Source organism: Erpetoichthys calabaricus, chromosome 3, assembly GCF_900747795.2.
Source record: "Erpetoichthys calabaricus chromosome 3, fErpCal1.3, whole genome shotgun sequence".
Taxonomy (NCBI): Eukaryota; Metazoa; Chordata; class Cladistia; order Polypteriformes; family Polypteridae; genus Erpetoichthys; species Erpetoichthys calabaricus.
This window is the reverse complement of record NC_041396.2, coordinates 276470357-276489211: the sequence shown is the minus strand read 5'-3', so window position 1 is coordinate 276489211 and position 18855 is coordinate 276470357. Positions and strand designations below refer to the sequence as shown.

The 18855-nt window shown below is 39.8% G+C and overlaps 1 protein-coding gene across 2 annotated transcripts in view; it reads left to right on the top strand.

Moving 5' to 3' along the window:
* shbg (sex hormone-binding globulin) overlaps positions 1-16578 on the top strand; it is a 48323-nt gene extending 31745 nt beyond the window's left edge. For both annotated transcript variants that reach the window (XM_028798368.2, XM_051925432.1), the window contains exons 3-8: positions 2684-2873; positions 3267-3428; positions 11066-11225; positions 11653-11792; positions 12477-12693; positions 16141-16578. In XM_028798368.2, the coding sequence (XP_028654201.2) occupies positions 2684-2873; positions 3267-3428; positions 11066-11225; positions 11653-11792; positions 12477-12693; positions 16141-16292 (1021 nt within the window). In that variant the 3' untranslated portion in view covers positions 16293-16578. The remainder of the gene's footprint in view (positions 1-2683; positions 2874-3266; positions 3429-11065; positions 11226-11652; positions 11793-12476; positions 12694-16140) is intronic.
* Positions 16579-18855: the final 2277 nt, after the last annotated feature.

Here is an 18855-nt window from a genome sequence, read left to right as displayed (position 1 = left end):
TTTAAAATAAAATTGCTCTCTATCTGAGAAGAATCTTATTATTGACAAATCACATTGTTTGGAAAGATTGTTTGATGATGAAGTGATACAAACTTTACCCCGCTGAATGACTGAGTCGGTCATATCTTTACTGAAGTTTATTGGTAGCCTGAAATGCCTGTGTTCTGCAAAGTAGTGAAAAACTAAATCTTTTGAGGTTTTTTTCCATAGTTTTACTTTAATCACTGAAAATGCCTGATATTGTGAATATAACTAGGTACTGTACTAGAACAATCTATCTATCTATTATAAAAAGAAATCCTGTCCCCTGTCCTGATAGTCGACGAGACCTGCCACGGTGCGTCTCACGGGAACATAGAAAGAGAGTCTTGCAAGACACACCCTACTTACAAGCAATATCAAAAAATACAAATCAGTAGTGTAAAGGCGGTCATGCAGCACACACAGCTCCAGGGCTCTCAGTGCATATGAAGTGTATAAGGTCAATAGGGTAGAAATGAATAGGGTAGAAATTAAATGAATAGAGTAGAAATGAAACATCGACGATTAAACGAAGAAGAAAGAAAAGCACGGAGAAAAGAGACTCAAATGCGTTGGACAGAAAAAAGAGCAAAAAAGAATAATCGAGGTGCAAATTCAGAAAATAAGGAAAGTAATTATCAGCCCGGAACAAGTGGAATTGAAAAAAAAGCACGTCCAATCCGGCTCAGAATTAAATGACAATGAATTAAAGACAAAGTAGAACTTCATAGAGACGTTTACAAACGTTGGCGCTAAACACATGCAGAGCAGGTTAGAGACTATGAAACCAGTGAAATTTGAAAGGCTCAAAAAAAAACAAAAAAAAATCTTGGCGCTATACACATGTGGAGAAAGTTAAAGGATATGAAAGTAGGAAAATTAGAAAATATAAAAAAGTAAAGATCGCAGTAGCGCAAACAAACAAACTGCCTCATTTAACTATGCACCAGTCTAACTTTGGTTGTGCACAATAATTATTACACTATTGCACCTTAACACTTCATTCTACTTTATTCACATAATTTTACTTATTTATTATGTTCTACTATACTGTTATCTTTCGATCTCTGACTTTTTGTTAATCTAACTGATATTCTTCTAACTTTGCACAGTTTTTGATAAGCGGATCAGGATGCATTTCACTGCATGTTGTCCTGTATAACTATGCATGTAAGAAATAAAGAATCTTGAGAATTTCAAAAACTGAGTTTACCGCACATGCATTTATTGGTTACTTTGTTCATGTATATATATTTATCTGTCTGCTTATTTAAAAAGCTAAATTTACCCCAGGAGTCAAAAATGTTCTGTCTAGCCCTTGTACAAAAACCTAGACAAAAGCTGGGGTATCACCTTTGTAACTCCATGTACTTTTGGAACTGTGAGAGGAAAATAGCACGACTTTACAGACAGGAGTCCAATGCAGAACTCTACTTACTTTTTTACTTTGTAAAAGAAAAATTATTAACTGCTGATGATGTAGATCGTTTTGTCTGTGCTGAAATTCCAAACAGAGAAACCTATCCTGACCTCATTAAAAAGATTCAGCATATTGGGACTCACAAGATTACAAATATTGTTTTTACAGAAGTTCTGAAATAAAAGTGAAACTAATGAAATAGCAACAATTCAAAGAAAAAAAAATCTTAAAAGTGTGTATCCGGAAAACCAAACAAGGGGGTTGGTGAGCGAAGCGAGCAGGGGGCGAAGCCCTCTAGTATTTTTAAATATTTCTCTGTCCCTCTTTCCCTCTGTCTCTCTTGAAACAGATAGTTGAAATTGATCAAACTCTTTTTGCTTTTAATATCAGACATGGCATACTGTGCATTCATGGGCTTCAAGCATAATTCTACACTTTGACATTACATACTCTCACTCTCACTCTCTGTCTCTTTCATTTTTGCTGGTATCCATATACCTTTTGTATACTTTTACACTACTTGCTGCTACTGTGTAGTGCCTACTCAAGTTTAGGCATCTCGTAAGCTTTGACATTACATCCAGTATTACAGTTTCCGTGGTCTCTTCTTTTCTAAGTTCACTCCAGAATCACAATGTAAATTTAAATGTAAAAATTGAGGGACATAGCTACTAGGACCTTGGTTAAATTCAGGGTTTCGTCACTCTTTACATCCATATAGGTTTTCTCTGAGTACTTGAACACTGCATTGGATTGGCATCTTGACCAGGGTTGATTCCAGTACTGTATTTCATGCTGTCAGGAGAGGTTTTGCCTTTCCATGACCTTGAATTGGAATAAACAGGCAAAGAAAATACATCAATGCATAATCTGGGATGGGAAACCCAGTGGTTAACACTGATACTGCAAAGCTCCATGGACCTGGTTTCACTTCTTGGTCTGCATTGAGTTTGGACGGTTTTCTTGAGGGTTTTAGAAAATGGTTGCCTGGACCAAAAAAGAAGGATGTAACTGATAGATTATTAATTGTAATGGTGAGGAACAACACAAATAATAAAGGAAGGCCTTTAATTTATTGAAGGTCACTAACTTCCAATAAAGAAGGTAAAACAGAATCTGAGAAGTTGTCCTTTGCAAAATTCAACTATGTGCTACATGGAAAGAAGTAAACAGACAGCAAAGCAAATAACCAAATGTGTTCTTCCCTTCCTACCCCCCATCCCCACATCCTCTTGCACACAGTGTCAGGTCTTACTTCCAATTCCGGACCTTTGACCCCGAAGGGATTATCATGTATGGTGATGGCAACAATGCCACGGAATGGTTTATACTAGGCCTGAGAAATGGTATTGCAGAAATGCAGATCGGGAGATTTGGTGTCCGGGCAACTGTGTCTGGTGGACCAATTGTGAATGATGGAGAGTGGCATTTGGTAAGTAGATTTTGACTCCTTCCTATAATAAACATTACAGTTTCCTTTTACTTTTGTTATCTTCTCAACATTCAGACTCTATGTCCTGGTGAGATTCTTGGTGCAGCAGCCTTAGCAGTGAAGTATTTGTGATGGAAAAATGGAAAACGTGTCACATAAATGGCTGGCAAGGGATATTTTTCAGGCCAGGGTGCTAACTTTTAGTCACATCCTAACTCAGAAAGGAAAGAAAAGTCCATATTACCTAATGCCTAGTAATCTATCTATGAGGCACACAGCAGACTTCACAGAATTCAGATTTATCTGACAGAAGTGTCTATTAGATCAGGTGTGAACTAATTCTTGAGCTAAGTTTGTGTAATTTTGAACAACCTTATATGCTTCTCTCATCAGATCCACCTAAAAAGTGAGCAAGAAGGTGTTGTCTTAAGAGTGGACGACAAGTCAGTCCTCCGATTGGAACTATATATAATGCACCATGAAAAAAGTAATATGGATGCCATGCGGATTCTTCTAGGTGGGCATCCCCAGAATGCATCTCACTTCTTCACTCCAGTAAGTGTTTACAGATTTCTTCAAAGACACAGTCCTGTGCAATGATTTTACACTTAGTTTTTTTAGGAATGGTGATATGATGGTTTTTAAACTGATGAACAAGTCTTTTCTCTTTTATTTTATTTACATCCATATTGGCTGCAGCCTGTAGTCCTAGAAGTCTTGACCCAATTGTAGACAGAAGCACTGAATAGCATGCATTCCTAACCAAGACTTCCCTAATGACCACTGCACTGCAGCGTACCTTTAGGGGTACTCACTAATTAGCTTCCACTACCCCACCTTAAGATACAGCAATCATTATTCAATAAATACTTTGCCGCTTTGTGAATTGTGCAACCTGGAATTACACAGCTTTTAAGATTCTGATGAAGCTGAAATGGATCCTTAACTTGAATTTTACAGAAAAAGATCAATGTGACCTTTAATTGACAATGAATAGGGCAAAGGCCACCACCAAAAAATCCAAAGGAACCATTTATTATGTGCATGTACAGAATCTCAGGTACTAAAGTAGTGCACCAGGCATCAGTATTTCAGGCCATATCTGATGAGCCATTTTTGAACCATGGAACAGTGCCAATGATGATCCAGGATATCAAACTTCACAGTCTGTCTTGTAATAATGTTGCACATTTATCTAACTCAGGTGTAAATTAGCCTGATGTGGAATGTGGGTCAGTGTGTGTGCATGTGCCATTTAGCTTTATGATTAACTAGGGGGCTCTGCCCCCTGCTCGCTTCGCTCGCCAACCCCTGGCGTTGGGACATGACAAAGAGTGAGATGTATGAATTAGATATAGAATAGTGTGCAGCTTTGGATGATGCGCATAGAAATAACAAATAGAGTGTTTGGCATATAGTAATGTTTTATTGGAATGTGCTCCATGACGTCAGCATCCCGAATAATGTAGTCCAGCAGCGATTTGAATTTATCGGCTCTAAGTGAAGGCTGGTTGTTTTTTATCCACTGCAGACCATTTGATTCCGCTCGAACATAAACGTCAACGATGTATTGTTGAGTCAGCTTTCCTGCATTGAGTAATGGATTAAAGTCGTCCCTTACTGAGAGTCTGTAGGAGAAATATTCTTTCATGGATACACGTGATCGTCTCTGTGCCTGCTGTTTTTTAATTCTTGAAATTGTAGCACTCCATCCTTCCTGTCCATTTGGAAATAATATGGGGTATGTTAAAGTATTAAGAAGCGGAAAGCAAATGTATATGCGTTGGAATGTAGGTGTGTTGTTTTTATCAGGATGTAAATGTAGAACAATATCTCTGTGAAATGGAGGCTCACCATCTTTACTTTGAAAGACAATTGCCACTTCATTAACGACGGGCAGATTGTATCGTCTTGGATCTTGTTCTTTGTCCTTTATCAAGACCAAAGCAATTGTACTTGCCGCTATAACTTCTGCATTTGCTTTTGTATTTGCCTCCTTTTCAACTTCATGTAGCATTTTTATAGACTTAGCTAATGGGTGATTGTTTATGACATGAGTGACGTTTCTCATTATAGGCTCCGTGCATTGTTTGTTTTCAGGAAGGTTCATGCGTTGATATCTAGGATGTAGATTTGTGCATATTTGTGTTGTTGATTTGTTTCAGGGTGCACTGTTCCAATGCGATGCAATATTTGTCCACATATGCGAAAGCAGTATGGGCCATTGCCTTTTGGTGGCCTGATATGTACTCCGCTAGATGCAAAAGCAAATGAACTATTGTAGGATGTAATGCAGTTCATAAAGTTTTTACTTTCAGGCACATCGTTAGTTAGAAGCCTCTTTAGATATTCAGGATATGAATGTAAAGGAGGCAGTCTAATCTGACCTTTTTGACAACAACGTGTAAATTCATTATTTGTATTGCCAGTTGTTTCTTCTGTGAAGTTAAGTGAATGACAATGATTGCAAATGACATTCATTAATCCCAATGAATTTTCCTCAATAGTGGATTCCTTATTGAAGGCGTTTTTAGCCATTTGGCGTAAGCGTTTAACAGGTGTGTGGCGTTGATGTCCGCGACGGGCATGTTTTGCTTTTTGCGTTTGATTGCCTTTTTGTTGCATGTCCATTATTTGTGACGCGCTATTTTTTTCTTTTTTTTTCTTCGCCTCCGCTTTGCGCAAAGTCCGTTTCAGTCTACGCCGTGCATTGTTTGTATCGAGCCTTGTCCGTTTTTGTATCTCGGTCATTTGAGCTTTGTGCTTTTCGCGTCTTGCTTTTTTTTTTTCTGTCAGTTCATTTGCGCTTTGCACACGTCTCCGTTCATTTATTCTGTCTCTTCGCTCCCTTTTTTGTATGTCTGATACGCAAGCTCTTTCGGTTTGAAATCGTGCTTCTTTCGATGCAGCACTTTGACACGCGAATCGTTTTGTACCCGTGACCGTGTATTCATGACTTGTTTCTTTCTCAGCATGCGAAATATGGATAAGTAATAAGGAGGATCGCACTCACTGTTAATATGTATCCTTTTCTGCAGTTGAACGGTTAAATAGTGCTTTATTGAAAGGACATCCACCTATGCTGACACCTATGCCGACACCTATCCTGCCTATTGTGAAGGTGTTGACGTTCACTTTAGAATATGTGGCTTTGGGTGTCACTTCTTATGGATGTGTGGGGGGGATTGTTGTTGCGCGAGCGTCTTCTTTCTTTTTGTGTTCCTGTGTCTTGTTTGAATCCCCCTCTTTGTGTGTGTTCCGTCCCTTGCTTGTAGGGTCTGTGGGGTGGTTTTGTGTTCTTTTTTTTTGTCTTCCATGGGCTTGATGAATCCCCCTCTTGGTGTGTGTCCCGTCCCGTCCAGTGCCTGTAGAGTGGGGGGATGTGGTCGTGCCCTGCTGTTGTGCGCTCGTCTGTTCTTTTTTTTTGGTGTGTTTAGTTTCGTGTGCAATGTGTTTCGTGCTTTTCCCACGTTTGACTACTCTTTTATGTGCCTTTTCCTTTTTTTGGTGCTTGTTGCGCCTCATTTCTGTGACTACTTTTTGTATGTGCTCACTCCTATTTTCTGTGGTCTTGTCCGCCTCTCGCGGCCCCTCATCCGCCTTTGTCGCCCTCTTTTGTCCGCCTTTCTCCGACTCTCGCGGACTCTTTTTGCGCCTCTCGCGGACCCTCATCCGCCTCTCTCGCCCTCTTTTGTCCGCCTTTCTCGGCTCCTCAGCCGACTCTCGCGGACTCTTTTTGCGCCTGCGCAGTACGTCTTTTTGCAGCTACGGCCCATTGCCGGATGTGCCTGCGTCCATCATCCGGTTTAGCATTCTCGGTTAGTAATATGGATATGGCTAAGATAGACGCCAACTGTTGACCACACTGATCTGGATATGCTGCTTTGAAAATGGATGGCAGTTTAAATCTACCATCTATGAAACAGGTCAAATTCCAAAGATTAGCTACAGTAGATATTCATTATTCTGCCCAAGATTAACAATACCAGGGGGTGCAGCGACAATCATACAGTCTATCTTATGTGTCACTTTCTTGAGGTCTTCTTGAAACATCACATTTAGCATATCATATCTGTATGATATATCATACAAGTAAGCCCGCGATTCGCTAGCGAATCGGAAATCCTAGAATGGCAATCAGTTTCTGTTCCGTCCGATATGTGGATGGATGACATATCATGGAGGGAGGGTGCGTCTGGGGAAATGTCATTTAATCCAATAGGCATATCTGTACCAAAGCGGTTTTCATTTTGTGGAGACGTGAGTCTGTTGCCTTCGCTGACACCGACTGCTTGAACAGGTTGTGTTGTTTGGGGGCCACCTACTGACTGTGGGAAGCCGGTGCGTCTGACTGTGGTGCGAGCGCCACAGCGCAATATGCGCCTCGGTGGGAAGCCTCTGCGTGAAGACATATCATGGAGGGTATATGCGGTGGTGTGGGCGGTCGCGTCCGGGCGGCTGTACAACCTGGCGTGCACGCTTTACCTCAGGTGTAGTTCACAGGTCGTAGTCTCGTTTCTGTGTTTTCTTTGGTTTGAGCCGCGACTCCTTTCTCAAGCGCATTGTAGGCGCGCATGTTGTCACAGCATGGACCTTTGGTTTGAGCCGTAACTGCTTTCGCAAGCGCGTTGTAGGCGCATGCGTTGTCACAGTTGGTTTGAGCCATGACTCCTTTCACAAGCGCATTGTAGGCGCGCATGTTGTCACAGCATGGACCTTTGGTTTGAGCCGTAACTGTTTTCGCAAGCGCGTTGTAGGCGCATGCGTTGTCACAGTTGGTTTGAGCCATGACTCCTTTCACAAGCGCATTGTAGGCGCGCATGTTGTCACAGCATGGACCTTTGGTTTGAGCCGTAACTGCTTTCGCAAGCGCGTTGTAGGCGCGCGCGTTGTCACAGTTGGTTTGATCCGTGACTCCTTTCGCAAGTGCTGTTGCTGTTTCAAGCTGAATAAAGCTGGTGTTGCTAAAGTACTGAGACTCAGCTTCGTGTTTTAGAGTGCAAGACGGGGACTCACACATCACAGCACACACGCGAGCGAGCACACACACACACACACACGCGCGCACACACACAGTTACAATGCTGTAGTAAACAGTATATGCTTGTACGGATGTTGACTATATGAGTGAGGCACGCCGACTCAGGCGGAGAATAGGAGACGATTCCCCACAATCCCGCAGCGAGAGAGAGAGAAGAACCATCAGCTCAGTTGTGATCACATGACGCTCAGCAGACAAAGCGTATACATACTACTCGTACTGCAAGACCTTGCTCGTTTATCAAGTCAAAATTTATTACAAAGTTTTGCTCGTCTTGCAAAACACTCATAAACCAAGTTACTCACAAACCGAGGTTCCACTGTATTTCTAAAACTAGAAGCTGTAGGGATCAGAGGTGACCTACAATACTAGATCTCTACTTGGTTAACCAGCAGTAGACAAAGAAAACAGACAACAAGGTGGTTCCATCTGGAGTTACGTCCTCAGTGGAGTCCCTTGGGGGTTTGCTCTTGGACTGTTCCTGGAAGGAATGTCAGTTTTAAATACAAGATGAGAGACACTGCCCTACAGGAAGCAACCTCTGAAAAGGATTTAGAAGTTTATGTTGACACAACATTTTCATAATCTAAGCCAGTGACTGGCAGTGTTAGTTCTGGAGGGCCATAGTGGCTGCAGGTTTTCGTTCCAACCCAATCGGCTTAATTAGAAACCAATCCTTGCCAGTCTCAGGCCTTATTTAATTTTATAGTTTGTTAGTCTGCAATGTTAGGTTCTTATCATACTGTAGATTTGTTTTCCTTTCCAAGAATATCACCCAAATGACATGAAGCCTAAAATGGACAATTATCTCAGTCTTTCACATTTTTCTATGAAATGTTTTATTAAACCAAATAGTGCCTAATAAATCCACACAGGTGTAAATGGAAACAATTTAGATGGATGTTGGCCCCTTTGTCATTTGTGTATTATTGCTAATAAGGAGCCATTAAAACAGTGAATACAGCTGTTAACAAGTGAGACAACTAAAATGTCACCTTGGCAATAAGCACTTCATCAGCAATAATTGACTTCTCATTAAGAAACTGGGTTGGAACAAAATCCTGTAGCCACTGTGGCCCTCCAGGAGCGACATTGCCCATCTAAGGCAATCTAAGCAATGTGCAAAGGTGATCCATCCACCCATCCATAATCCAACCCGCTGTCACAAGCAGCTGGGGGACTGACCCAGCCGATATGCCTGGAAGGACCGGGAGGTGGTGTATTCGTCCTCTGGGCCATGATGGAGCAACCGCCCTGGATCTGGAGAGGACCACGTAAGAGGAGCAAGGAGGCTCAAGCCTGTTGGGACCTGTGGCCACCGCCAGGGAACACCCCGAGCCTCAGAGAGCCTGGGAGGCATTCACTTCTGCCACACACAGGAAGATGGAAGAAGAGCCTTCCAGGGACACCCGGAGTGCTTCTGGGTGCAAGAGCAGCACTTCCGACACACCAGGAAGTGCTGCCGGAAGAACATCGTCAAGCACCTGGAGCACATCCAGGTGAGAATAAAAGTGGCTGCCTCCCTACAATCAGGGAGCTAGGGTCGGGAGTGGGAGCAGAACGAAACTCCCGTGAAGAGAGGAAAGGTGGCCCACAGACATTTAAAGAGAGGCCCGTGTACAAGGTGGTTAGTGCTGGGAAGCACTGTGTGCTATGTGGGACTGTGCTGAGAAAAATAAACATGTGCTTATTTGTAAAGATGTGGTGTCAGTCTGGTGGTGTTCGGGCATGTCTCACACCGCTATATCCTAATACCGGGACACGGGGGTCTGCTGGAGCCAATCCCAGCCAACATAGGGCACAAGGCAGGAAACAAACCCGGGGCAGGGCGCCAGCTCACCGCAGGCAAAGGTGATTAAAAAGGCAAATAAAATGTTAGGTTATATCGTATGAACTGTTGAGTATAAATCAAGGGACATTATGCTCAGACTATATAATGTACTAGTAAAACCACATCTGTAGTATAGTGTGTAGTTTTGGTCACTACACTACAAGAAAGACATAGCAGCACTTGAAACCATGCAGAGAAAAGCAACAAGGTACAACCCCAAATTTAAGAACATCATAATCTTACATACTCAGAGAATTAACGAGGAGAGCGCAATGTGACCTAATCCACACAGTGAACATGTAGTTGAGGGCAGCAGTGGAAACTAAAGGGAAGGGTACTTGTTTATGCAAAGAGTTGTGGGACTCTGGAACAAACTGCCAAAGATGTAGTTGAAGTAAAAACCTTGACAACATTTAAGAAGTGTCTGGATGAGTTACTGGAACTAGCTATTAGCTAAACAAACAAGCTTGCTGTACTAAATGGTCTCCTCTCATTTGCCAGATTTCCTGTTCTTTTGCAACTTTTCAATATATTATTGGTCTGAGAAATTTTGTTAGAAATAGCTATTTGCAAGGTACACTTTTCCTAAAAGCACATCCAGCATCTTGTAGAATTCAAACCTTGATGAATTCATGTTAATCTGAAGGACACCCACTACACTACTGGACAAGTGTACCTAATAAACCAGCAACCCAGTTTATGTAATGCAAAAACCTTTACATGTAAGTACAGTTCAACACAAAAATCGGAAGTATGCCACCCTTAACACATTTGTATAGCTATGTGTAGCAAACGTAGCACGTGTCTTTAAAATTATGTGAAGAAAACCTAGAGGTTCTGGACTGCTACCAAGCAATATTGTAGTGTGTTTCAAACCAGGAAGGATGGTCCGCAGTAAACAGCACAAGAGGGGATCCTCTAAGGGCCAACTGCCTCATTTTCAGCACATTATTTCTTAGTCCTAAAATGGCTATAATGTGCAAATGGTACTTTTCATGGCCTAAGTGAGGAGGTTGTTTATTGTTTCATCTTTGTCCTGAAGTTCAACCATGATTGGTTTTTTAGATAAAAGCCCTTATGTTTGTATGTTTTTACTGCATGGTGTGTTTTCCAGCATTTTGATTAACCTTAAAGTGTGTCTTCATAACAGATTACTATAGCTGTCTCTAACAAGCAAGATAGATGTGATGGGTGCTATAAAATACGCAGAGAGATAGGTCTGCTATGCACAGCATTTATTAATACCTTCAAGAAGCATCTTCTTCCACTTAACTTTCAATTTTGGTCACTCTTCTTCTCTCTTTCTCTCTCACTCTCAAGCTGAAGCCACAAATGGATGGTTGTCTGAAAAACTGGAATTGGCTGAACCAAGACACAGATTGGCTCTTGAACCTTGATGTTAACACCAAGCCTTGCTTTACTCACATTTCCAGAGGCAGCTATTTCTCTGGAGAAGGACTGGCAGTTTTCCACAGCAATGGTTTGGAACAGTGTTTAAAATAGATGTTTCTTGTTGTTTACGTTACAGTAGACTACTCTGGACTATTCCAGACACTTTAAACTCATTTTGGTAGCCAAGCAAAAGTCAACTGGTGACAGAAGTGCCAGTGTGGCATGTTGAGTCACTTATTTCTTTTCTGATTCTTATATTAATTAAAAATGAACTCAAGCTGATCTATCCTAACAAGCAAAAAGAAGCAAACTTCAGCTTTTGTTCTTCAGAAGCTCAGAAAGATTTCTCAGAAGGATATAGACATGTTAGGTATGAAGTTTAGGTAAGCTGAGATTAAAGAACATATTTAATTTAGTTAATGACAGATATGTATTTATCTAATAGACTGTAATAAATCAAGTGCTTTAACCAAAAACAGTCATGAGGTTATGTATAGATTTTTCTGCTATTACAGATTTCCCTCAGGCTATGGAGGACTGGACATTGAACATCGAGATGATAATTCGACCAGATCAGTGGCAAGGAACTTTAGTAACTATCACCACGAAAGACCTGGAAGACCTGATGACAGTTCACTTTGACAGTTTAAAAGCAGTAAGACTTTAGTGTACTCAAGTATGTAAGAATTGGTCCAGTGCATGACTTCTAACTACATCAGACCTCTATGCATGAGCAAAGGTCTCATCTTATATTCTGCCCCACTCTGTCTGTTTACATGGCTTTTAATTCATGTGAATTTGTAGGCAAGATTATATATATATATATATATATATATATATATATATATATATATATATATATATATATATATATATATTCATTGCATTCGTAGTCTGAGTCTCGACGACCTGAATTGTGTGGGTGGTTACCTACCAGATAACGCTTGTGGTTGGTCTACCATTCGGCAAACATCCGCCACGGTGCCCTCTTTCAGTTGCGAGAAGCAGATCATGGAATGTTGCATAGTTTACTGTCAAATAAAGCAAAGAGTACGCGACACGTGTTTCGCCCTCATTTGGTCTCATCAGGCGTACACACTCTACTGCTCCCCTCTCGAGGAATCGAACCTCGGATGTCAGCGTCAGAGACGAAGTCCCTTTACACTACGCTTTATTTGACCGTAAACTATGCAATATATATATATATATATATATATACAGTATATATAATTCCTGTATTCCTGTAGTATGTAAACCTGAGTGAATTTACAAACTATGAAATTCACGAGCTCACTCCAGAAACCAGCTGACTGCACTTTTCTTCTTTTTCTTTGAACAGAGTGAGTTAGTTCAAGTGAAAACTGGCACTCTGGAGTTAACTTTACCTCAGACATTATATCATAAATGCCAAGAAATCAGGTTCTCTGTGAATGTCTCTGAACATGAAATCCAAGTACAGATTAGTGACTTGAAGATGCAGCGCGACTTTGAAGACTATGCTCGCTGGAAGCAGGTCTGGCAGGAGGGAGCCAGTCTTTTCATCGGTGGATCGCCCGGTATGGGTTGGTAATTTGATATGAGATGCAGGGTGTGGTATAAATTATTATCACAGCTGTTACTGTCAGTGCATAGTCTATCAGGGCATTTTATGGTCAAACTTCTGTCTGGTACTATGTACCTCTGGCTGCCGCACCAGTCCATCACGCCAGCATGCTGAATCTGTGGTAATAATAATAATAATCCCAACTATTCATGCAAACATCCATTTTCTAACCCATTAGTTCATTGCCTCCATAGTTTCATGTTCTGTTTTTATGTAAACTTAATCACTAAATGATCCTCAACTAAATAAAAATATTAACTCAAAAGAATGTACAAACCAGCTTGGCCAGTTAAACTGGCTACCGGAACAGATGATGCTTCATTCTAATGTCTTACATTCTAAGGCAAAATGTCCTAGGCTCAAGTCAATGTTCTTTCAGATTAACCAGAGAGTAAACATTTGGCATTTCCCATGCTTCAGTTCAACAAAAATGGGTTTAATTTCCTCATGCACATTATTTATGGGCCATGCATTTACACATAGACTCCAAAAGATAATTATTTGATTGGTCCTCAGATATGTCCTTTGTGATGTTTCATTTAGGACAATAGGCAGAGACAGCCCATATTCTCATAGCTTAAACATCTATAAAGCATGGGGACATTCAATAGCTTTTTACAAATGACATTTCTACATGAACAACATGGTTGCTTTGGTAATAGTTACATGCTAAGAGAAACATCTACTCATTGAAACTCTGGTCCTAGGACTAAACTGCTTTCTTATAAAAGATAAACATAAAAACATCTGCTGGATGCTTAACAGCAATTCCTTTATGTTACTGATTAATTTGATATGACACAATAAAGCCCACAGACATTCAAGTATCACTATATGCTGTCACAATTATATAGCCTCAGATTTCAAGCAATTCCTGGTACTTCTCAAACAAATTATTGGGTTGAGACTATACATTTAAACATGACAGGGAATTATGAGCTCTTACTAGCATTTGTATTGTCTAATTTCTCAATGCACAACTGTTGTGATATAAAGCAGAAAGGAGAACCGTGAGCCCCAAAACGATGAGATTCATATTTACAATTTATTCTAATAAACTTGTTAAATACTATTCAAAAAGCATAAAAAGGGAACAAAGACAATTAGGGCCAAGCAAAAAAAACAAAGTCAAAGTACAAAAATAAAGGGCCAAGCATTTATATGGAGCAATGTACCACCAATGATGAAATAAAAGGAAAGAAATACAAAAGGCCAAAACGAAAAATAGGCCAAACAGCTTTAAAAGGCCTAACTAAATAATTCAGATTTTGGGATGAAAGGAAAGTGGGCATTTTCAATGCCACACTTGTTTCCTTGGGGCCTTCAGAACCCTCCAATAGGACAGCCTCAAGTGAATGATCCAATGGAAGTCCACCTGCATCACAGTGAGGCCCCTTATACCTGGCCTTCACATTAAGGGGAAGGGTAAAGCAGATTATTACAATTAAAAGAAAATTCAAAATGGTTAGCTAAAAAAAGATACTAAATACAAAACTAAATATAAGAAACCAAACAGAAAATAAAAACTCAGGGACAGATCACCAGCAATACCATTTCAACAGGTTGAGAGAAACATATACTCACAAGCTTCTTCAAACATTAAAATGCTTTAAAACACAAAGTGCTGTCTGATGCTTAATAACAATTAATTTACCTTACTAGTGAATATGATGATACATAAGAAGCCTCACATACATCCAATACTACCACAGGTTGTTGTGATATAGTGGGCCTGCGGCTCATAAAAAGTGGCCATTTTTAATAAATAATTAATTAGCCGGTTCATTCTCCATTTTTGTGCACGCTCCTGCAGTTGTGGGGAGTTGGGCAAGTAATTGGAGCGAGATGCACCTGCACGTGAACATGCAGTCTGCCTCAATTGCATTATCAGCTTACTACAGTGCGCAATTGACGTACTGCGCCCACGGAACCTTATTAGAACAAGCCAACACGAGAAAATGGGGAAAGAACAAAAAGGTCAAAAAATGCTGATCGGATAGAGATGAGGGAGAATCGGAATGAAGATAGAGGAGGTTAAAGAATGGAGAGAGGAAGCAGGAGCAAGAGAGAGCAAGTGTGTGTGAATGAGAGAGAAAGAGAGAGAAGATAGACAGCTGGGAGGAAGTCCTTTGAGGGAGCATGCGGGCAGTGCTCAGGGAATGATGGTCACTCCAACTGAGTGACCCGGAAACTGGTGTGACCAACGCACACTGCTTAGTTGGAGCTACTCACCACAGAGAGGCAGCATGGTTGCAGAGAAAGGAGAGGCTCAGTGAGGTGTCCTGCATGGAGTCATGGACTGCAGGGGTGTGAGCCTGGTAGCGAGAGTTGGTGGTTTGGGGGTTGGAGCCCTGCTGGGAGCCAGAGATGACTACAGGGGCCCGTAGGAGCAGCAATGACAGTGGGCTGAAGTGCTGGATAGGCGCCTCCTTTGCTGCAAGGCCCCAGGGCTCATGATTTTAAAGATAGATTCTTACACTATTTTTAACCTCGTTTTGATGGATTTATTTATTGGATTTTAACCTCCACATTTCCTTTATTTTATTGGACTTTTTACTATTGACATTTTGAGCCCTGCACTGTTTGGACACCTTGTTTTCCAGAATTATTTTTAATAAAAGCACTCAAGCACTTTTTCACCATCCCCTTGCTTGGTGTGTTTGTCCTCATCTGCTCAGCTCATCCCAGTCATGACAATTGATAGTTTCTGGTTCAATAAGCTCCCAAAGCAGAAGTGGGAGCAAGGAGCCGACCCATACCATCACAGTTGTATATACTTACAGAATGCCAACAGTGCCCATTGTTACTTCTCATTTTAATAAATGGACAATGACAGTCCAATGTCATATAGAACAAATATTTACACAGTATAGGATATTCTGTACACCTGGTAACTTTCATAAACATCCAAGCAATTGAACCTGGTCACTTCATTGCATCTATAAATATATTGTAGTGTTTAAAGTGCCATTGAGCCTCAGTGCACAAGTAAATGTACTGTAGTATTTCTTGCATCTTACAAATGAAGAGACAAAATCACCCCCCAGATATCTTGCTTCACCACTCTCTTAAATGTATAGTTTTATCCTACTCGATGTTTCCATTCCAAGCAATAGGTCAAGACTATCCATTGTCATATACTGCATGATACACACAACATATACATACTGTATCTATGGTATGCCATGGTCTTGTGTAAAATTGCTTGTAAATTACTTCAGTACATGTGTTATAATAACAGTAACCATAAAGCAAAGAGGCAGCTCATCACAAATATTAATAAATTTAATTGTACTCCATGTAGTTAGGATTGTAACAAACATATTTCTGTGTATTTTTAAATCCTGTTAGACAATGGAATTTTGAATTTGACTAACTTTTATATGTTTTATTCTCACAGATACAAGAGGGAAAAGTCCCTATAGTGGGAGGAACTATTTCCAAGGCTGCTTAGGTCAAATTCGAGTTCAAAACCAGCTAGTGGATATGGATGCTTCACATTATAAGCATGACTCTATTTGGTCTCACAGTTGTCCACAGTGGAAAAATTAACTTGAAGGGAAAAAAAGATATGGGATTCAAAGACACTGAAAGACTTACCTGGTATATAAAATGAACCAGGATGAACAAGACCAAAATAACCAACCTTGTAAAAAGAGTCTGCCATGATGGTGAAAGTCATGACCTGGAAAGAGATTTTGTATTATCACTATTAATTTAGCAATTCTTCAATAGTACTTGCATGTAAAAATATTAAAATCTCAGAGGTTTACCCAAATGTTCAATACCTGTACTATTTTGACTTCTAATACAATAAAGAGTTTTATTCCACTAATAATATGCTTCTGCAGTGGGCTGGCGCCTTCCCTGGGGTTTGTTTCCTGCCTTGCGCCCTGTGTTGGCTGGGATTTGCTCCAGCAGACCCCCGTGACCTTGTAATTAGGATATAGCGGGTTGGTTAATGGATGGATGGATAATAATATGCTTTCCAAATTGGTAACCTTTATTGGCAGTGTTGCCTCTTTGGTACTACCTCTGCACCTTAGGTCTTCTTTAGTGTTGTGTTATATAACACAGAGCAGCAGCTACGTCACAAGAAGATATACGTATTGGAATTTGATGGACAGAGCAGCATCTACATTGCAAGCAGATAGATGTATTAGAATTTGATGGACCAGTGCTCTGTTCATGGTTGTATGGTGCCAAGATAGACATCTGCTACACAAGACCTTTCAGTGGAATAAATGGGCTTAATAAACACGTAGGTGGATGTAGAGATAAATAAGGAAATACTACAGGAAAACTCAATTTTGAAAATATGACAATGAATCATTCAAGTTCTGCAGCTTTACTGACTCTTATCTAGCTAGGTTTTAGCCACATACAAGTTGGTATTTTATTACTTTTAAAATCAGGTCCAGCTTGAGTTCTAGCACTACAAGTCACACAGGGACAGGCATGATTCTCAAATGAGAATGTAGTTCAATCTGGGGACAACTCAATATAATGTTTGTAGTGAAGATCCACAGCTACAAAGGCTATGTCCCCAAGGTTTCTTTTTAAAAAACACCTGCACTGCTTTTCTCCCGTCCGTGCGTTTTAAACCACTTTAGTTTCATGGAGAAAGGAAAAGAAACTCTATTCTTTTACCTAAAACTTTAGCCAGGATCTTATCATCATTATTCAAAAGAGAGACTGGTCTTTATATGTTCTCTAGTTTCTGGAAATATTATCAGCATTATTGGAGCTTATTAAGCAGAAAAAATGTTATACAATTCCATTGGATGTCTTTCTGGCCATGCAACGTTCCTGCTCAGAGGTGAATGTGTAAAATTTTAAATTTTAGAAACCATAGGGATTTGTAGTATTTTTATCAAAATATTTTAAGGAGCCTCACCTTTTTACACTACAAACTATATAAAGACAGTATTCCTTAAAAATGTTAGTACATTTTTATGTTTTGATTTTAGTTCCAATATAATGCCTTTGCTAAGATAATGGCATACTGTAGTCACAAGGTTAAATTGTGTTTTGTATAGATAACTATTTTTTGCAAAGCACATGGTTTACCAATCTTGCTTATTGTTGATCAGCTTTTATACCTGTCTATGCTGCAATTTATTTTTAGGAGAAATATGTGAAATGGTTTGTCCCCTTAGAAATACTTTGAATGTTTCCCAAAGTATACCTGCAGATATTTCTTGAGATAAACAGATCAATCTTTGTGGAGACAAATTTTGTACATTCTTCATCCTGTAGCATTAATGGGTTATGTTTCCAGAGGTGAGTTGTACAGGTGGTATATAATGATTTGAGCTTTAGAATATGCTGAACATTATTAGAGATAGCAGTACTATCTTACTTACAAGATTCAAGTGAGAACAGGAAGCTATTATCAATAAAAAATTGTTAATTTGTAAAAAGGGTTAAGATTAGAGTAGGAGATAATAGCCTTGCAAATAGGCTTGAGCACTCAAGCCCCTCCACCCAACCAGATTTAAAAATTAAATATGTAAAGGGTAATTTAGTTATCTAGGAAATTTCTAAATTAACAACTTACAATACACTGAAAATATCCTTTATTCCACAAGTCTTATCTTTCATTCAATCTATTAGGAAAGAATGTATCTAATTCCTCTATTCAATTTCTCTTTTTTAAGATGTTGTGTTTTGTTCCAGAAGCTCTCATGTTGTAACCTAAACATAACTGAATGATGCGAGTCTTGTAAGAAATGTTGATATAAAGTAGCCTGTTTGATTCTCAATCAACCTCAGATGCTGAATGAATCTAGCTCTGAGTGACTTTTTACTTTCTCCAATGTAAGTTGCCACAAATTCTATACACTGAATGGCAAAGATAAAATTGATAGTCTGCAACTGAAAAGTCTGGAAAATTTGTATTTCAAGATTGTACATCTTATTATAAATAATCTTTTTATGAACAAACAGAATCTCCCAAGCATTTTTTTCTTTTTGATTATGCATGAAGCATGGACAAGGAGATCTATTATTAATTTAAAACTTTGTAAGAGGTGGAAAGTTTTCTGCAAATGTAGAAAATGTTTATGTATTGCTAATGTTTTTTTTGAACATGGGTCGAAATCATAAAAAACCA